This window comes from Bos taurus, chromosome 3 (assembly GCF_002263795.3).
Source record: "Bos taurus isolate L1 Dominette 01449 registration number 42190680 breed Hereford chromosome 3, ARS-UCD2.0, whole genome shotgun sequence".
Taxonomy (NCBI): domain Eukaryota; kingdom Metazoa; phylum Chordata; class Mammalia; order Artiodactyla; family Bovidae; genus Bos; species Bos taurus.
The window spans coordinates 48,591,298-48,606,396 of record NC_037330.1 but is presented as its reverse complement, the minus strand read 5'-3'; the positions used below and the strand labels follow the sequence as shown (position 1 = coordinate 48,606,396).

The 15,099-nt window shown below is 39.4% G+C and overlaps 2 protein-coding genes across 5 annotated transcripts in view; one reads left to right on the top strand and one right to left on the bottom strand.

Moving 5' to 3' along the window:
• Positions 1–7,465, top strand: part of SLC44A3 (solute carrier family 44 member 3) — an 88,512-nt gene extending 81,047 nt beyond the window's left edge. For 3 of the 4 annotated variants that reach the window (XM_005204273.5, XM_005204276.5, XM_005204277.5), the window contains exons 13-15: positions 1,108–1,245; positions 3,609–3,845; positions 4,960–7,465. In XM_005204273.5, coding sequence (XP_005204330.1) covers positions 1,108–1,245; positions 3,609–3,845; positions 4,960–5,055 — 471 coding nt within the window. In that variant the 3' untranslated portion in view covers positions 5,056–7,465. The remainder of the gene's footprint in view (positions 1–1,107; positions 1,246–3,608; positions 3,846–4,959) is intronic. The other variant, NM_001098900.2, reaches the window with a different exon arrangement.
• CNN3 (calponin 3) overlaps positions 7,270–15,099 on the bottom strand; it is a 30,163-nt gene continuing 22,333 nt past the window's right edge. Inside the window, exons 2-7 of the mRNA NM_001038179.1 lie at positions 13,583–13,704; positions 13,297–13,363; positions 12,368–12,505; positions 11,881–11,997; positions 9,648–9,794; positions 7,270–8,129 (exon numbers count right to left, since the gene is read on the bottom strand). Of these exons, the coding sequence (NP_001033268.1) occupies positions 7,788–8,129; positions 9,648–9,794; positions 11,881–11,997; positions 12,368–12,505; positions 13,297–13,363; positions 13,583–13,704 (933 nt within the window). The 3' untranslated portion in view covers positions 7,270–7,787. The remainder of the gene's footprint in view (positions 8,130–9,647; positions 9,795–11,880; positions 11,998–12,367; positions 12,506–13,296; positions 13,364–13,582; positions 13,705–15,099) is intronic.

The window sequence follows — 15,099 nt, the reverse complement described above, 5'->3', positions numbered from 1 at the left end:
CACTTGTCCTCTTCGATTTAGTAATCCCATTTCTGGAAATTTATCCTTAAAAAATGATCCAAAATCATGAAATTAAGATGTTCATTACATAGTTATTTATAATAGCAAATATTTGAAATAGTTTAAATATGTCCTAGCTACATATGTGCATGCATATACACACTCCTGATACAATATGTATGTATTAAAAATTGAATAATAAAAGTCAGGGAGCAACATGAAGATGCTTATTTCCTACGTAAAGTAAGTCAGATATATAACAATGACACTGTACCATTTAAATTGTATATCTTTTCACTTCTAGAATTTCTGTTCCATTTCCTCTTCATTTTTCATATCATGCTGTTCATTCTTTATGGTCACTCTTCCTTCTCTCATCGTCTTAACATCTTAAACATACTTCTTCAAATGCTTTATTTCAGATTGTTCTCAAGGTGCAGATTCTCTTGGTTGATGCGCTGTTCATTTCCTTGAGTCTCCTGTAAATTTTTCCTACGAACACTTCCACTTCTTCAAGTAGGGTTATCTGTGGGGCTCCACCACTCCCTGGCCTGGGGGATATGGTTTCCTCTGCCTCTGCCCAGACCCTAGTCATTTCAGGGCTCCCAGGCGGAAGTTGCAGTTCTTGACCAATTTCCTTGAATGACTGAGTATAAATTCTGTGATTGTACAGTTCAGTTTCCTGGCATGGGCCTGAGCAGTTTCTTACCCACAAGGGGTCCAACCCCCAGCCCCTCACTCCTAAAGCCCTTACTGATTCCCTGCCCCTTGAGTCTTTGTGGTTCAGTGGTCACCATTAGGTAGGGTCTGCTTTGTTTCTAGTACCTAAACTTCTTTGGCCTCAAACTCTGCTGTGTATTAAGATAGTTATGCAGTACTGGTCATTTAACCCATTGTATTGACCAGAAATATTTCTTTTCCATTTACTACAATTATGTGAAAATGTATGTGCATATATTCCAGAGACTGAAAGGGACTTTGAAATGACTTTTATGGGTAGAGATAGTGGGTTTATAGTAACTATTTTGCAAATATTCTGTACTGGCATTGTATTATCTTTAAAACAGTAAAACTCATCATGTTTTTAACCATTGTCTTTTATTTCAGAATGCATACACTACAACTGCCATTAATGGGACAGATTTTTGTACATCAGCAAAAGATGCACTCAAACTCTTATCCAAGAATTCAAGTCATTTTACATCTGTTAACTGCTTTGGAGACTTCATAATTTTTCTAGGAAAGGTAGGATGTCTTAACTAAAATAATAAAGTAACTTGGAATCCAAAAAGTAAACCATACAACAAGACTTTGACAGAGAACTGTTTCCTAAGCAAAAAATTTACTCCGTGCTGGGCCTCATCCTCTCATTTAATCACCAATCCTGTGAAGCATCTCTGTTTCACAGGTGAAGAAACTAGGGCTTAATAATTTGGCTAGGATTCCACAGTAGGTTGAGTCAGGATTCAAATCTTGGTTTTATTCTTAGCAATGATCTATTCTACCATTGTGATCCCACTTTTTCATATCTAGAATGAAGACTCCATGACTTCAGAGAATAAATGTTTTATAGGGGTTGTCATAAAAATATGAAAATTGGAACTTCCCTGGTGGTCCAGTGGCTAAGACTCCATGCTCCCAATGAAGGAGGCCTGAGTTCAATCCCTGGTTAGGAAACTAAATCCCACATGCTACAACTAAGACCCAGAAGAGCCAAATAAATATAAATGAATAAATATTTTTTAAAAAATGTATGGGCATAGTGTTAAAACCTGATGAAATGTCTACATTATTAAGAGCATTAATTTCCTAAATATACAGAATTATTGATATCTCAGATGGAGCCAGTTGCATTCCTGCTGTCATCTTTTTCTAAGGAGTTGTATGTCATCTTGTGAAAACCTCATTTTTCCTACCTACGAACTAAAAATAACATCCCCTTTCCGGGTTGTAGGTTAGAGTCCCTGAAGTAGCAGTACTCCAGCCCCTTCTTAACTGTGCCTCAGGTTGAAGGTTCTTTATACTGGCTGGTGTCTCTCTCCGTGGAGTTGTCACTCACTGGGCTTCATTCTGCACACCTCAGTTTGCTTCATCCTACTTCCACCGGACTGCCTTTCAAATTCTTGAAATTTCACAGACAGTTTCACAGACATCCTGACCCTCCTTCCACATCTTCACTTTTCTAAGCTAGACGTCCTTGCTTCCTCCAGCCATGCCTCCTCACAGGACACGAATGCTGGTGGCTTTCACGGAGCCCCAGAGTGAACAAGCTCTAGTCTCCACTTGTGCCAGTGTCAAATACAGGGACTCATGACTCCTTGTTTAGCACTGTGTGCTCCGGCGGCATTTGGTGTATGTCTCCAGGGCGTCACTGTCATGATGCTGTCAGGAACAAGTTAGAACACGCTTGGATTGCACAGATGTGTGCTAATTGCACATATATTTTAAGGCACAGCTGGGTCCCAGAGACTTTTCGTGTGACAGTAGCTCTAGAAGCACAAACTGATTATGCCTTTTAAAACAGCCTAATAATCCAAGTTGTAGTTATATCTAAATGGATAATATTGTTTACATTAGCTTGGTAGGGTTGTGGGTGATACATTTTGTAGTAACTACTTCCAAAAATTTTTATTAAGAGGTTTCATTTTTATAACAGACTTGTGTTTTATTTTAGGCAGTAATTCATTTTCTTGTATTTCTCAAAAGGAACACATAATTACTGATGGTTTTTTTTTTTTGAATGAAGTGGCATGCAGATTCACATCCATCTTTATGGATATCCAAGCACGATGAGGGCTCTGGGGGGTTCCATTTTGTCTGGTAAAGAATTAGGTTCCTCACGGCCTATAATCATTTCCTGGAAATATAGTAATTACATATAGCAAAAGCCTATTATCCTATTATCCCTACAGCAGCACTGGAAAGCCCATCCACTTTAATCCCCAGGATAAAAGCAATCACATGTTTAAATGCAGTACATCCACTCAATGGATTGATGCATCATTGTTTTTAAAAATAAGGATGTATAAAAAAAACTGTTCTAATGAAGATGCTTGTTGTAGTTTTTAGTAAAAGAAAAAACAGACAAAAAATTTTGTGAGGTACCATTGCTTAGTTGCTCAGTTGAGTACGACTTTTTTGTGACCCCATGGACTGTGGCCTGCCAGGCTCCTCTGTCCATGGGAATTCTGCAGGCCAGAATACTGGAGTGGGTGGCCATTTCCTTCTCCAGGGGATCTTCCCGACCCAGGAATCAAACGTGCATCTCCTGCAATGGCAGATGGATTCTTTACCACTGAGCCACCAGGGAAGCCCTGAGGTACCATTACATCTACATAAATAAAAAAATTAGGCATAAATAAAATGAAAGTATATATACTCTTCCCATTCTCCAGATTAACTGGGTTTTCTTTTGGTATCATCATAGCTTTTCATTTTTTCTTCATATATTACTGTATCCAGTTTTCTGACAAGTACTCATTATAGTAAGGCATATACACCCCCACATATGCACATATATGAAACTATTACTTATACCTGACAAAAATCTTTTCTACAATATCCTAACTAATTTATAGACATTTTCAACAAACTCTTGTTTTGGACAGGTGTTGGTGGTGTGTTTCACAGTTTTTGGAGGACTGATGGCATTTAACTACCACCGTGTGCTTCAGGTGTGGGCAGTCCCACTGCTCTTGGTCGCTTTTTTTGCCTACTTAGTAGCCCACAGTTTTTTATCTGTGTTTGAAACTGTGCTGGATGCACTTTTCCTGTGTTTTGCTGTTGACCTAGAAACAAATGATGGATCCTCAGAAAAGCCCTACTTTATGGACCAAGAGTTTTTGGTAAGTAAACATCTCATTTCCTTTTTCAACCTCCATCCTCATAATCTCAAAAGTGTTGAAGACTCACACATAAAGGAGGCTGGCACCCAGCTTATTTTCTCTCCCGGGTAGGCAGGCTCTGTGAACTTCTACCACAAGACCCAAGTGTCCTGAGAGTGAGATTTGCCTTGTATTTTCTGAGGCTGATCCCACCTCCCTTATTGAAACCTTCTTCTTGGAGAAAAGTGAAGCTGAACGATTAACACTTAGTAAATGACCCAGGGTAGGAGGTATTTTGGATGCAGTAGCCATCCAAGTCCCTAATGGTCTTAATGGCTTATTTTGGCCTGTTGTGTGGTCCGGAGCTTTCACAGTTGATCTTTTTTCTAAGGCATTTTTGCATCCCCAAATATCATGTCATACCAGTTGTATTTTAGGGAACGCCCACTCCCATGGAGACCAGTCACCTTCAAGGCCACTATTGACAGATCTCTGATTGTGAGGCCCTTTGTTAACCAGGGCACAACAAGGCTGAGAAAAGCCACACCCTCAGTAGAGCCCCCACCCTATCTGGAAATAGCAGGCAGCTGTTCCCAACAGCTTTTGCAACACAGTTGTTGCATATTTGCCTTATCCTGTGTAGACAGGGATATTTTAACAGCTGAATGAATCTTCTCATCTTTTTCCCTTGTCTCTGTCAAGTAACATTTTAACAATTTTCTTTCACTTGATTACCATAAAATCTAGGCATTAAGGCCCTTCTGCTTTGAAATAGAGAATGCAAAGCACTCCTTAGTCCAACCAGGCACTGAAGTTTAAAAACACTTCTATAGTTTTATAAATAAGTGTATCCTTCTCCCAAAAGAACATAAAAATACAATAACACTTTAACATATTTGGTATGTATTCCAAAGAACATGTTTCTTATGGTTCTTATGGTATTAGGAAGTTAACTAGGTCTCTACAATTTACACTTTTTTGATTAAAAACCCACTTTGAAATCTACCCCCCAAGATATCTTAGTTCAACAGGGAAAACTTTAAGGATTAAATTCCCAAAATGATATGGCCAAGTAAATGACTGCCAATCAGTGTGGACACAGAACACTGGTCTAACTCATTCTTTTATTTTTCAGAATTTTGTAAAAAGGATCAACAAATTAAACACAAGGGCACAGAGAAACAAGAACTCATTAACAAGCGAAGAGGGAACAGAACTCCGGCCATTGTGAGACAAGTGCCCGTCAGGTATTTGTACCTGAAAAAGTTTCCTTCTCCTACGAGCCGTGCGCAGAATAAACGATAAGGCCCAGTGCGGTCCCATTGTGGTCCCAGTTCTTCGCCGCTGTTTTTGTCCCCATTGTTTGACCACATTACAATACTAGAACCAGAGAAAAAGTATGCAACCTTTTTGTACCAAATGAGACTGAAAAATCTTTTAAGACTTTGTTTATGCGGTCAATTAAAAAAAAAAGCACATTATGTAAAAACTCATTTCAGGGCACCCTGAAAAGGACTTCCTCACTCACAATCAATAAACCTTAGCAGAAATCTCTGGAATATTGCCCTACTACAGAGAACTTTTTCCTAATCCTCCACTCCTGGAAATGAGCTATTTATGTTACAGCTTTTCAAAGTACAATTCTTCAATTTAGGGACAATTAAAACCAAAAGTATAACTGGAAATACCACCTGATGGGCATGGCATAGAATAGGCACAAGCTTAATCAGATGTGAAGTTAAATTTTGTTCAAAGTACAAGGCTACCTCGTAGAAATGAGCAAACGTTCTGCATAAGTGGTTTTCAAGCACGGCCCCACCTGAGAACTGCCTGGAGGAAGATTTCAAGTTCTTCTGCCTGGACCCCATTCCCAGGTTTAGATTCAGTGGTGGGTCAGAGAAATGGGGGGAGGGGAGTCCTTGGGCTGCTGCTGCTAAGTCGCTTCGGTCGTGTCCAACTCTGCAACCCCATAGACGGCAGCCCACGAGGCTCCCCTGTCCCTGGGATTCTCCAGGCAAGAACACTGGAGTGGGTTGCCATTTCCTTCTCCAGTGCATAAAAGTCAAAGTGAAGTCGCTCAGTCCTGTCCGACTCTTCTCGACCCCATGGACTGCAGCCTACCAGGCTCCTCCGTCCATGGGATTTTCTAGGCAAGAGTACTGGAGTGGGGTGCCATGTTTTTCCTTTTTAAAGCTTTAAACAAATAGAAACATCTAACATGTTAATTGTCAGCCTTGCTTCAACTAGATGAACAGGTGAACAGAATTACCCACTCTCCTAAAAGGACAGCCAGTCTGGCTTATTTGGCAGGACAAACAGTGAATATGTTTCCCTAAACCCCTCTTCACGCAGGGCAGAAAACTCCGTGCAGGCTCAGGTCTCCTGTAACAGATGCAGATTACGACTTTTCTCTTAAACAGCACCATTGAATTAGCTGAACTCATCTCCTTTTAAGAAAAGGATTTACAAAGCAGTTTCTCTAAAGCATAAAACTTGGTCATTGTTGTGTGATGAGCAAGTCAACTGGGCTGGTTTTGTGGGTGCAGACACCCCTATGTCCTCATTATCTGCCTCAGCGAAAAACAAGCAGGCACGGTTCACCCCCAAGGCCTGAGAGAGCCAGTGCTATCGGATGAAATCACTTGGCTGAGAACACATCCGCAAGTATGTTAACCACTTGTCTCTTCTTCATGATTGGATTTTTTTATCATTATAACACTTAGATGTTTGACCTCCATGTCATACCCAAAGGTTAGGTTTTGCTAACACTATAAATCCTCATCTGTTATCAAACAGCATGTCCTATCCCTGATCCAGATGTTTCTTAGTATCTATTCATCCTAGAATATGACATAAAATCACCCTACCCCATCCCTAATGTTTCCCAAGATGATTTTAAGATTATTCCAAATTGGATTTTAGAATGAGGTAGAGGCAGCTGAAGCACAATGGGATAAGCAAAGGGTCAAGTGATAGTTTGAATCCTGGCTGGCATTTCCTGTGTGCAGTGGGCAGGTCCCTTCATTTTTCTAAGCTTCGTCTAGAGCATTCAGTCCCAGTGTAATGGTGTGTAGATTCAGTAAAGAAATGTTAAAGTACCTTGTAACAATAGCTGGGAAAGAATACTTAAAAAAAAAAAAGTCTGACTCTACCCATCTGAAGTTAGCCAGAAAAATAATCAGCCTGTGGCTCGTATCAATGTTCAAAAAAAATATTTATTTATAAAAAATACAATGGGATAGGTTTATGCTGAGAAATGCAGCAATAAATACAGTGGAAGAAAACAGAGCAATTCTACATCGATACATTGGCACAAACAGGAAGAGCAAAGGCACCCCCAGACTTTGATGTCTGCAGGCCAGTTTTGTACATGCTCCTTTTGAAACACCACTCAGAAAAGATCTCGTCGCCTTAGGTAAAAAATAAGTACACATATAATCACAAATGCACACTGATCAGGACTTTATTTAAAAATTAGCAAACAATACTGTAGAAACATTGATATGTAAATTTATAAAACGCTGCATCTTAAATTTAGTTGGCAAAGACCACATTTAGCTATAAGCATGTTTAGTCTTCCATGTAGAAACAAGATACTAAACTGTAAAAAAAAAAAAAAGCTTCCTATTGTTTGAAAATACCAGTTTAAGTAGAGGACTGTAAAAATGCATAGATTTTTAATGAAAGAATTGACTGTACAAGAGTACTCCCCTTTCACAGTATTCCTTTTTACTTCATATGTGAGTTATTGGTTATGCTGTAGGATTTAACTGTCACAGCACTAAAAGGCAACTATTTAGGGAAGAGGCAGAAAAAGGTAAAAGGAATGTATGTAAGGCAATAGTTCCTTTAGGTACAATAAGCATAATAGTGTTTTAGGAAGACAAGATAAAAATTACTCAAGGCTAGCTTGGTTCTCACTGAATAAAAACAATGGGCTAAATACTGAGCTCCTCTGTGAATCTAATAATCAATGCCTTGGTCACCATACTGGTAATCTCTGGGGTAGTCATCTTGGTACTCGCCATGATATTCATCGGGGTATTCTGCCTGATAATCACTATCACTGATTTCTGACCCATTGGTTCCTGTTCCTTGGCTTCCGTTGTGAATGACAGGTTCTGTGGGAGCAGCACAGTATTTGGGATCATACACTTGCCGCCCAAGCCCATACACACTCATTCCTTTCTGGGAAGCGACTTTGTTGGTACCCATCTGTAGGGAAATCGTCGAGTTGTCCACGGGTTGTAATGTTAGCTTCTGATCGTAGATGTCTCTTCGGGTACCCGGTGCTAACATTCCCGCCTAGTATTAAAACATAGCAAAGTTAAAACAGCAGCTAAAATCTTTTCCTGTGAATTGTCTCTAAATGATGAAATGCACATTGAACATGAACACTAGTAACTTTCATTCGGTTCAGGGGTAAAGCTAGCTTACCAAAATATCTTAATGCTGAATCTCTCTTACAAAGTACTATTCATTGGCTTTCAAGCTAGGTCAGTCCTTCCCTTCAAGTCCTTGCTCTGCTATAACGTTGCTCTGTGGCCTCAGACAACTTAATTTACTTTCAGTTTTAGGTTTCTCATGTACAAGGTGGAGACAATACCACCTCCTTTGGATTAGGGAGGAGACTGGACACAAAGACTAGAGAAACAAGGCCGAGTGCTGGCATAGCTGAAAGTTATAGCTGAATGCCTACTATGACCATACACGCTCTCCAGGTTGCCAACTTCAAAAGTCTGTAATACATTTAACAAAAACCACACTGATGGAACAGGAAATGGCAACCCACTCCAGTATTCTTGCCTGGAGAATTCCATGGATAGAAGTTCAATGGGCTATAGTCCTTGGGGTCGCAAAGAGTCAAGACACAACTGAGCACGCACATACGCAATGTATAATATAAAATTTTTACTGCTGTGTAAAGCAAATAAAGATCTTTCTCAAAATATTATAACTTAAAAAAAAAAAATTTCACTCTGAGCAGTCCTTAAGGACTTGAGGCTCTGAGGTGCCAAAGAGCTAGCCATCTCAGAACATCTACTCCCCTCCTTTTCACAGGCCGGTAACTCACCTCATCTCTTCCTTTATGCCAAGCACATGCTTCAGATTTAATCGGTAAAAAATACCTGAGTGGCAGCCCTGAGACAGAGCCCATGTGACAGGACAAGCTCCATAAAGGGCAACAACACGCCTCATGAGGTCATGACGAAACGCTTTCTCAAAACTTATCCCCACTCCTGCTGGATATAAGACGTATTCTGCTCTGATGTAGTCATGGGTGCACCTCCTTGCGAGGCACTGGTGATCTGTTTTTCACAGGAAATACCTCCATCGTGTATAGTGTTAGAATACTATTCATAGCATTCTCCTTGTGCTGATTTCCATCCACTTATGCACACATTTACCAGGCTGCTAGCTAGAGTTCTTTGTAAAACACCAGATAATTTTACCTACCAAGTTTGTTGAGGGCTCCTTTAAAACTAAGAAGCATTAGAAATAAGTAAAAAGTCAGAGCAATTCACTTGGATTCGGAGCAAGAACACTGTAATAAACGTATCTTTTTCTTCCGGTTCGGTAGAAACGCCAGCTGTTCTTACTGCCAATAACAGCCGTGGCCACACGGTACTTGTGTGGCTGCAGAAAAGGTCCTTTGATCCTTTTGCTTTCTCAGCAAATCTTACTTTCCTCAAGGAGTATACTCTATATATATATCGCACAAAAATAACCACTTTGAACTTGGTTAATAAGAATAAGGTTAAGTGTGAATTTAAATGGCCCTTTTGTACTCTCTGAAACAAGTATAATCAAGGTATCACTTACCTGGCTGGCTCCTTTGTTGGTGCCCATTTGCAGGCTAATTGTGGTCTGATCAAAAGGTTTGTCAGTTTGCATTTTGGGATCATAAAGGTGCCTCCTCGTCCCATAGGCTGTCATACCTGCTTGGCTGGCGCATTTGTTGGTTCCCATCTTTTAAGTTAAAAATAAAATAACTAATTATCAGAAGTCAACAATCTATAGGACACAACCAAACTTTCTGTTCTGCTAAAAAAGATTTAGCAAAAAGTCGGATACGACTAAGCAACTGAACTAAAAAAAGATTTCTTAGAAGGGAGGCCATTGACAAGTCCACTCCAGAGCTGAGGTTGCCATTAACTAAATACAAAACCTTTATGCTTTTACAAATAAAATTTTAAGGTGCTCATATGCAAAAGAAAAATTTCAAAGACTTCATTGGATATAAAACCTCACAACATAATCAGATAAAAATGTGCACACAGGAAGAGAAGGACAGACACACACAAAATTACGACACTGGCAGAATTGTGACTAATTTCCTATGCTACTCTTTCTCCCATACTCTGTAGCACAGGCAACCAAATTAAGGGGTACCTGCTTCAGCCACTTAAAGGGACAGAGCAATCTCTAGCTCAACAACATGTTTTTCTACTCCAAATGTGTTTTGTATAAAATGTGATAGTAAATGTCAGGTGTCTTGTCTGGCAGCTTAGCAAGGGCTTAAGTTTCATTAAAATCAACATTTTTAGGGGAAAAAGCTACATTTTATATCTCTAATTCACGTATCATTAGACACAGAGAGGCAGAATGAAGAATTTAAATTCAACCACATTGAGAGAAAATTTTAACTTTTCTTCTCCACTGTGAGTAACATGGCTTCAGGGGTAACCAGCATACCCTGTTCCAGTTGGGGACACATTTCTACTGTTGGTCTTTTGTCCTTAAAAACAAAGATCTATTAAAGGAAAACTGTATCATTACAAGTTAAACCTGTGTATTGGAGAAGATAAAAAATATAGTAAGCAAAAAGCAAGGGGGGGAATCACTATAGTTCTAACATTTAGACACTCACTCGTGTATTACCGTTCAGTTTTACCTTGTTTCTGTGTATATACACAGACACATGTACCTACAAATACACACACACACACAAAAATATGCACGCGCATTTTAAACATAAAACTGGGATCACGCTGACAACAGTATTTTATAATCCTGATTTGTTTTCTTTAATCTTTGAACTCTTGTATTATCATCTTTTCATTACTAGTTCCATTTATGGAGTTACCGTATTTTTTTTGAGTAATCAGTTATCATAATTTAAATAACTGATTACTGGAAATTCATATTTGTAATCTCTCGCCATCAGTACAATTTTGTATTGTGTAAAAAACAAATTCATCTGTCAGTTATACTCCAATAAAGCTGAAATTAATGAACAAATCCACCTCATTTGACTCAATCAACAGAGGCGCATTGTATCCAAAAGGATCAGATAGTAAAGCCCTTAGCATACTAGGCATTTAGCAGTGGTGTTTTTGTGACATTCTCTAAGGGAACAACATAAAGGAAAAAAATACCTGAATGAACAACTCCCCAGTACTGACAAACCATGCTTTAGGGTAAATAAATGACTGGCTTTGAGGTTTTATAAAATTGCTTCATTTGGTCAATAACATTTAGGAATTTATAAAATATGTTTTCTTGGAAACTAGGACAACGTAATTAGGACTAAAAAAAACATTTCCTGGAGAAACAATTACTAAGTCAGAGGGCATGTCTGAGGTTTCTTCTAAAACCATCATTGTCTAATGGGCTTTAAATGGAGATAAATTGTATAAGCCACATATCCATTGCAAAATGTATATATATATATTCCTTAGACACTTTGGATGGTTAAAAAATAATAAGCAATACCACATCATTGTTGTCTAGTCACTAAGTCAGCTCTGACTCTTTTGCAACACCACGGACTTTAGCCCGCCAGGCTCTACTGTCCATAGGATTCTCCAGGCAAGAATGAAAAAGTGAAAGTATTAGTCACTCAGTTGTGTCCAGCTCTTTGCGACCCCATGGACTGTAGCCCTCCAGGCTCCTCTGTCCGTGGAATTCTCCAGGCAAGAATACTGGAGTGGGTTGCCATTTCCTTCTCCAGGGGATCTTCTTGATCCAGGGATTGAACCCAAACCTCCTGCATTGGCAGGCGGATTCTTTACCATTGAAGCCACCAGGGAAGCCCCAATACCACATTACTTACCTGCAAACCAATTACACTCTGGCCAGCTTTTAATTTTCCTTCATCAAAGCGTCTTGTTTGTTTTTCTGCATACTTAACTCCAATGTCAATGGTTGTATGGAATCCTTTTGTTTTGGCCTACACAGAAATATGCACACTAACTGAAAAGGAACACTTACACAGATTCTGCCAACAGAGTTTTACAGAAGGAACAGCAAAGAAATTATAGGGTCCACAGATAAAGGTTTCATTCGGTAAGACCAAGCTCGTGGTGAAAAAAATATCTATAAGGCCATTCAAACTACACTAGAGACCTCTGAAACGTGAGTACTCTAATTAAGCTATCCAGTATGAGGCAGCTGATGTCAGCAGCCTTTCTCCAAAGCTAATAATTACCACAGAGACAGGCTTCTCCCTGCCTAGCCTGAATTCCCATGAGGGCAAAGACGCAATTAATCACCAATGTAGTAGGGATTTCTTTAACCAGCCATTAAAGACATATACGTACCAGACCTGCTAGGGCCACCAACGTAGTCTGAACCTGGGTCATGTTTCCATTCTCAAAAAGATCATTTGCTTCAAATATGTCATGTGGCTTCATGCCATAAGCCTGAATAGCTTTAATAAAGTTGCCGATATTCTCCAACTATTAAAAAAAAAAAAGCATATAACTTTTGGAGCTAAACACTGACATTCATATTATCTAGGAATTCTAAGTCTTTATGACTAAATACAAGATGCAAGGCAGAAAGCTACTTGGCAAGGATTCTTAACCAGATACATAGTAAGTGTAGCTCTCTTAGAAAAAGGGAAAGAGTATTTCATAGTGGATTACATAATGGTCTTTTTAAGCAGTCAGGTTTTTTCTTTAAAGTCAAGACCGTCCTTACATGTTTTAAAGAATTCAGTGTCTGAGCTATCCAAGACTGGAATTTTCTTTCTCAAATGGTACAAAATTACATTAATGCACAATTTATTGTGTTTAAATTTTAATTTTTAAAAAATGTGTGGTTACTAAATGATTATTCTGTCTCAAAACATGCTCAAGACAAAAGATTCAATTTTACTTAATCATACACATTCATAAACTAAGACTAAGGTTAATACCATGTTCTACAGTCAACCCTTGGTTATGTTAAATTCCTTGATTTTCCCCTTATTCATCTTGTGGTCTAGGTTGTCTTTCTCTGTGTAAGCTGTGTCGACTCCTGAGAGTACACAGACTAAATACAGAATAGGAAAACTTCTAAGCTAAATATCTAAGAGTCACAGAACTAATTCTAAGTAATTATGGAAACATTTGAAAAGTAACACTATCAGAGAACTAAATATAGTCATGTACACAGATTTCCACTAAAATGTCTAAAAACTGTAATCAAGTTCTTGCTGCATAAAGAGTAACCAACTAGAATCAGGGGTTGCTGGTTTGGCTGTTACCTGAGGCCAGTTTAATGAGGACTCATTGACCTTCTTCACTGAGCCTGGCTGTAGCTTGTTTATGAGTCTGAAAAGAAAAGCATTAAGTGACAGCATACTTATTGGAACAAACCAGGACTGGAATGTAAAGTTGGTCCTTTCAACATCAGTAAAGAAAAGCATTAAAAACATTTGCAGAATATCAAGGTTTGCCACCCTGGACTGGGAAAGAGGGCATGACAGAGGTGACCCTGGGAGGTGACCCTGGGAGGACTGGAAGAGCAGCCACGTCAGGGCCAAGACTTACTCGCAGAGGATAATGCCATCTTTCAAGCCCAGCTGGAAGTTGGCGCCAATGCTCATGCCTGTCACCTCTTCTATCCAATTGCGGAGATCTTCTTCTGCCTGATGATCATACTTGGAAGCAATCTGAAATACAAGTTACCTAACTTTAGAAGTTTCACACTAAAGCACCCAAAGCTGCTGGTTCCTTCTTATTAATTATTCATTCAGACCATATCTGTGACCTGCAGTAAATTACCTTCACTGGAGCTCACTGACAAACCTAACCATTTGAGCTTCAGTAACTAATAAAACTGTTGTGATTAAGGAGGTGTCATACAAAACGATGAACAACACATGGAGGGAAGCTGGGACTGAGAGGGAGAAAATATGGATCAAGCTAAAACAGATTCCCGTTCATGACACACAGGAAGTGAAAGGCTAACAGTGTATTTCGATATGGCACTGGCAACTTTAAACGTCGAAGATTAAGTCATCAGCTACCACATGAAGTGAGAGTACGGGTGGCAGCATTCTGATACGTGCAACTGTTTTACACAGTACTGCAACTGGCCAATGCCCAACAGTCTAACAGTTTTGTTGCCTAGAAAGTTTGGGTGTTTCTGTGTCTATCTGGCCAAATACACAGCACCCTACGCATATACACACACCTTCCTCACAATAATTATTGTACTTACACTAGAATATTGAAATTCTGCTTAAGCATAGTCTGTATCATATTAGACTCCTCACAGGAAGGAAAAGCATTTAATTCACTTTTGGACTCTTAGTACCCAGCACTGCCTCCAACACCCAACCATTTAATAAATAAAAGAAAAGTTTACTCTCTACTTACAGAATTCAACAATAAATGCAACATTACCAACACAGATATCTGCTTTACTATCATACATGCTAAAAATACCTGCTACGAACAGGTTTTAAAAGATCCCTTCATAATAAAACCATAAACCTCAATTACAAAAAATAATAATTAAATGTAAATATTGTTAAAGATCACATGCTCAAGTACTTAAGCTGTTCCTTATCCCAGGGTCAGTCCTTAAACAGGCTGATCAGAGTTATTAAGGAGAACACAGCTGGGAAGAAGGAAAGATTAGGTCATTTTTCTGCTCATTAGCACAGGTGAAAAGTGCCCCCAGCACACAGACAATGCCCAGGGGGATGGCCATCACAGTAAGCTTGGGAGTGAGCTGCAGCATTGATGGAAATGGAAAGAATTGGTAGAAATGTTTGCTTCTATAACATATGACTGAAAGAAATGAGATGGCATGATGACATTTTTGTCATGGAGAGGCCCTTCAAGTTCCAGTCTATCCCAGACACAGAGGAAACCTTTCCCCTCTCCCCACCAAGTTGGGCTTCTGCTCCAGTAATTACTGTGCCTTTAGGAAGACAGGAGCTTCCCAGGTGGTGCTAGTGTCAATGCAGGAGACAACAAGAGATGCAGGCTCGATCCCTGGGTCAGGAAGATCCCCTGGAGAAGGGCGTGGCAGCCCATGCCAGCATCCTTGACTGCAG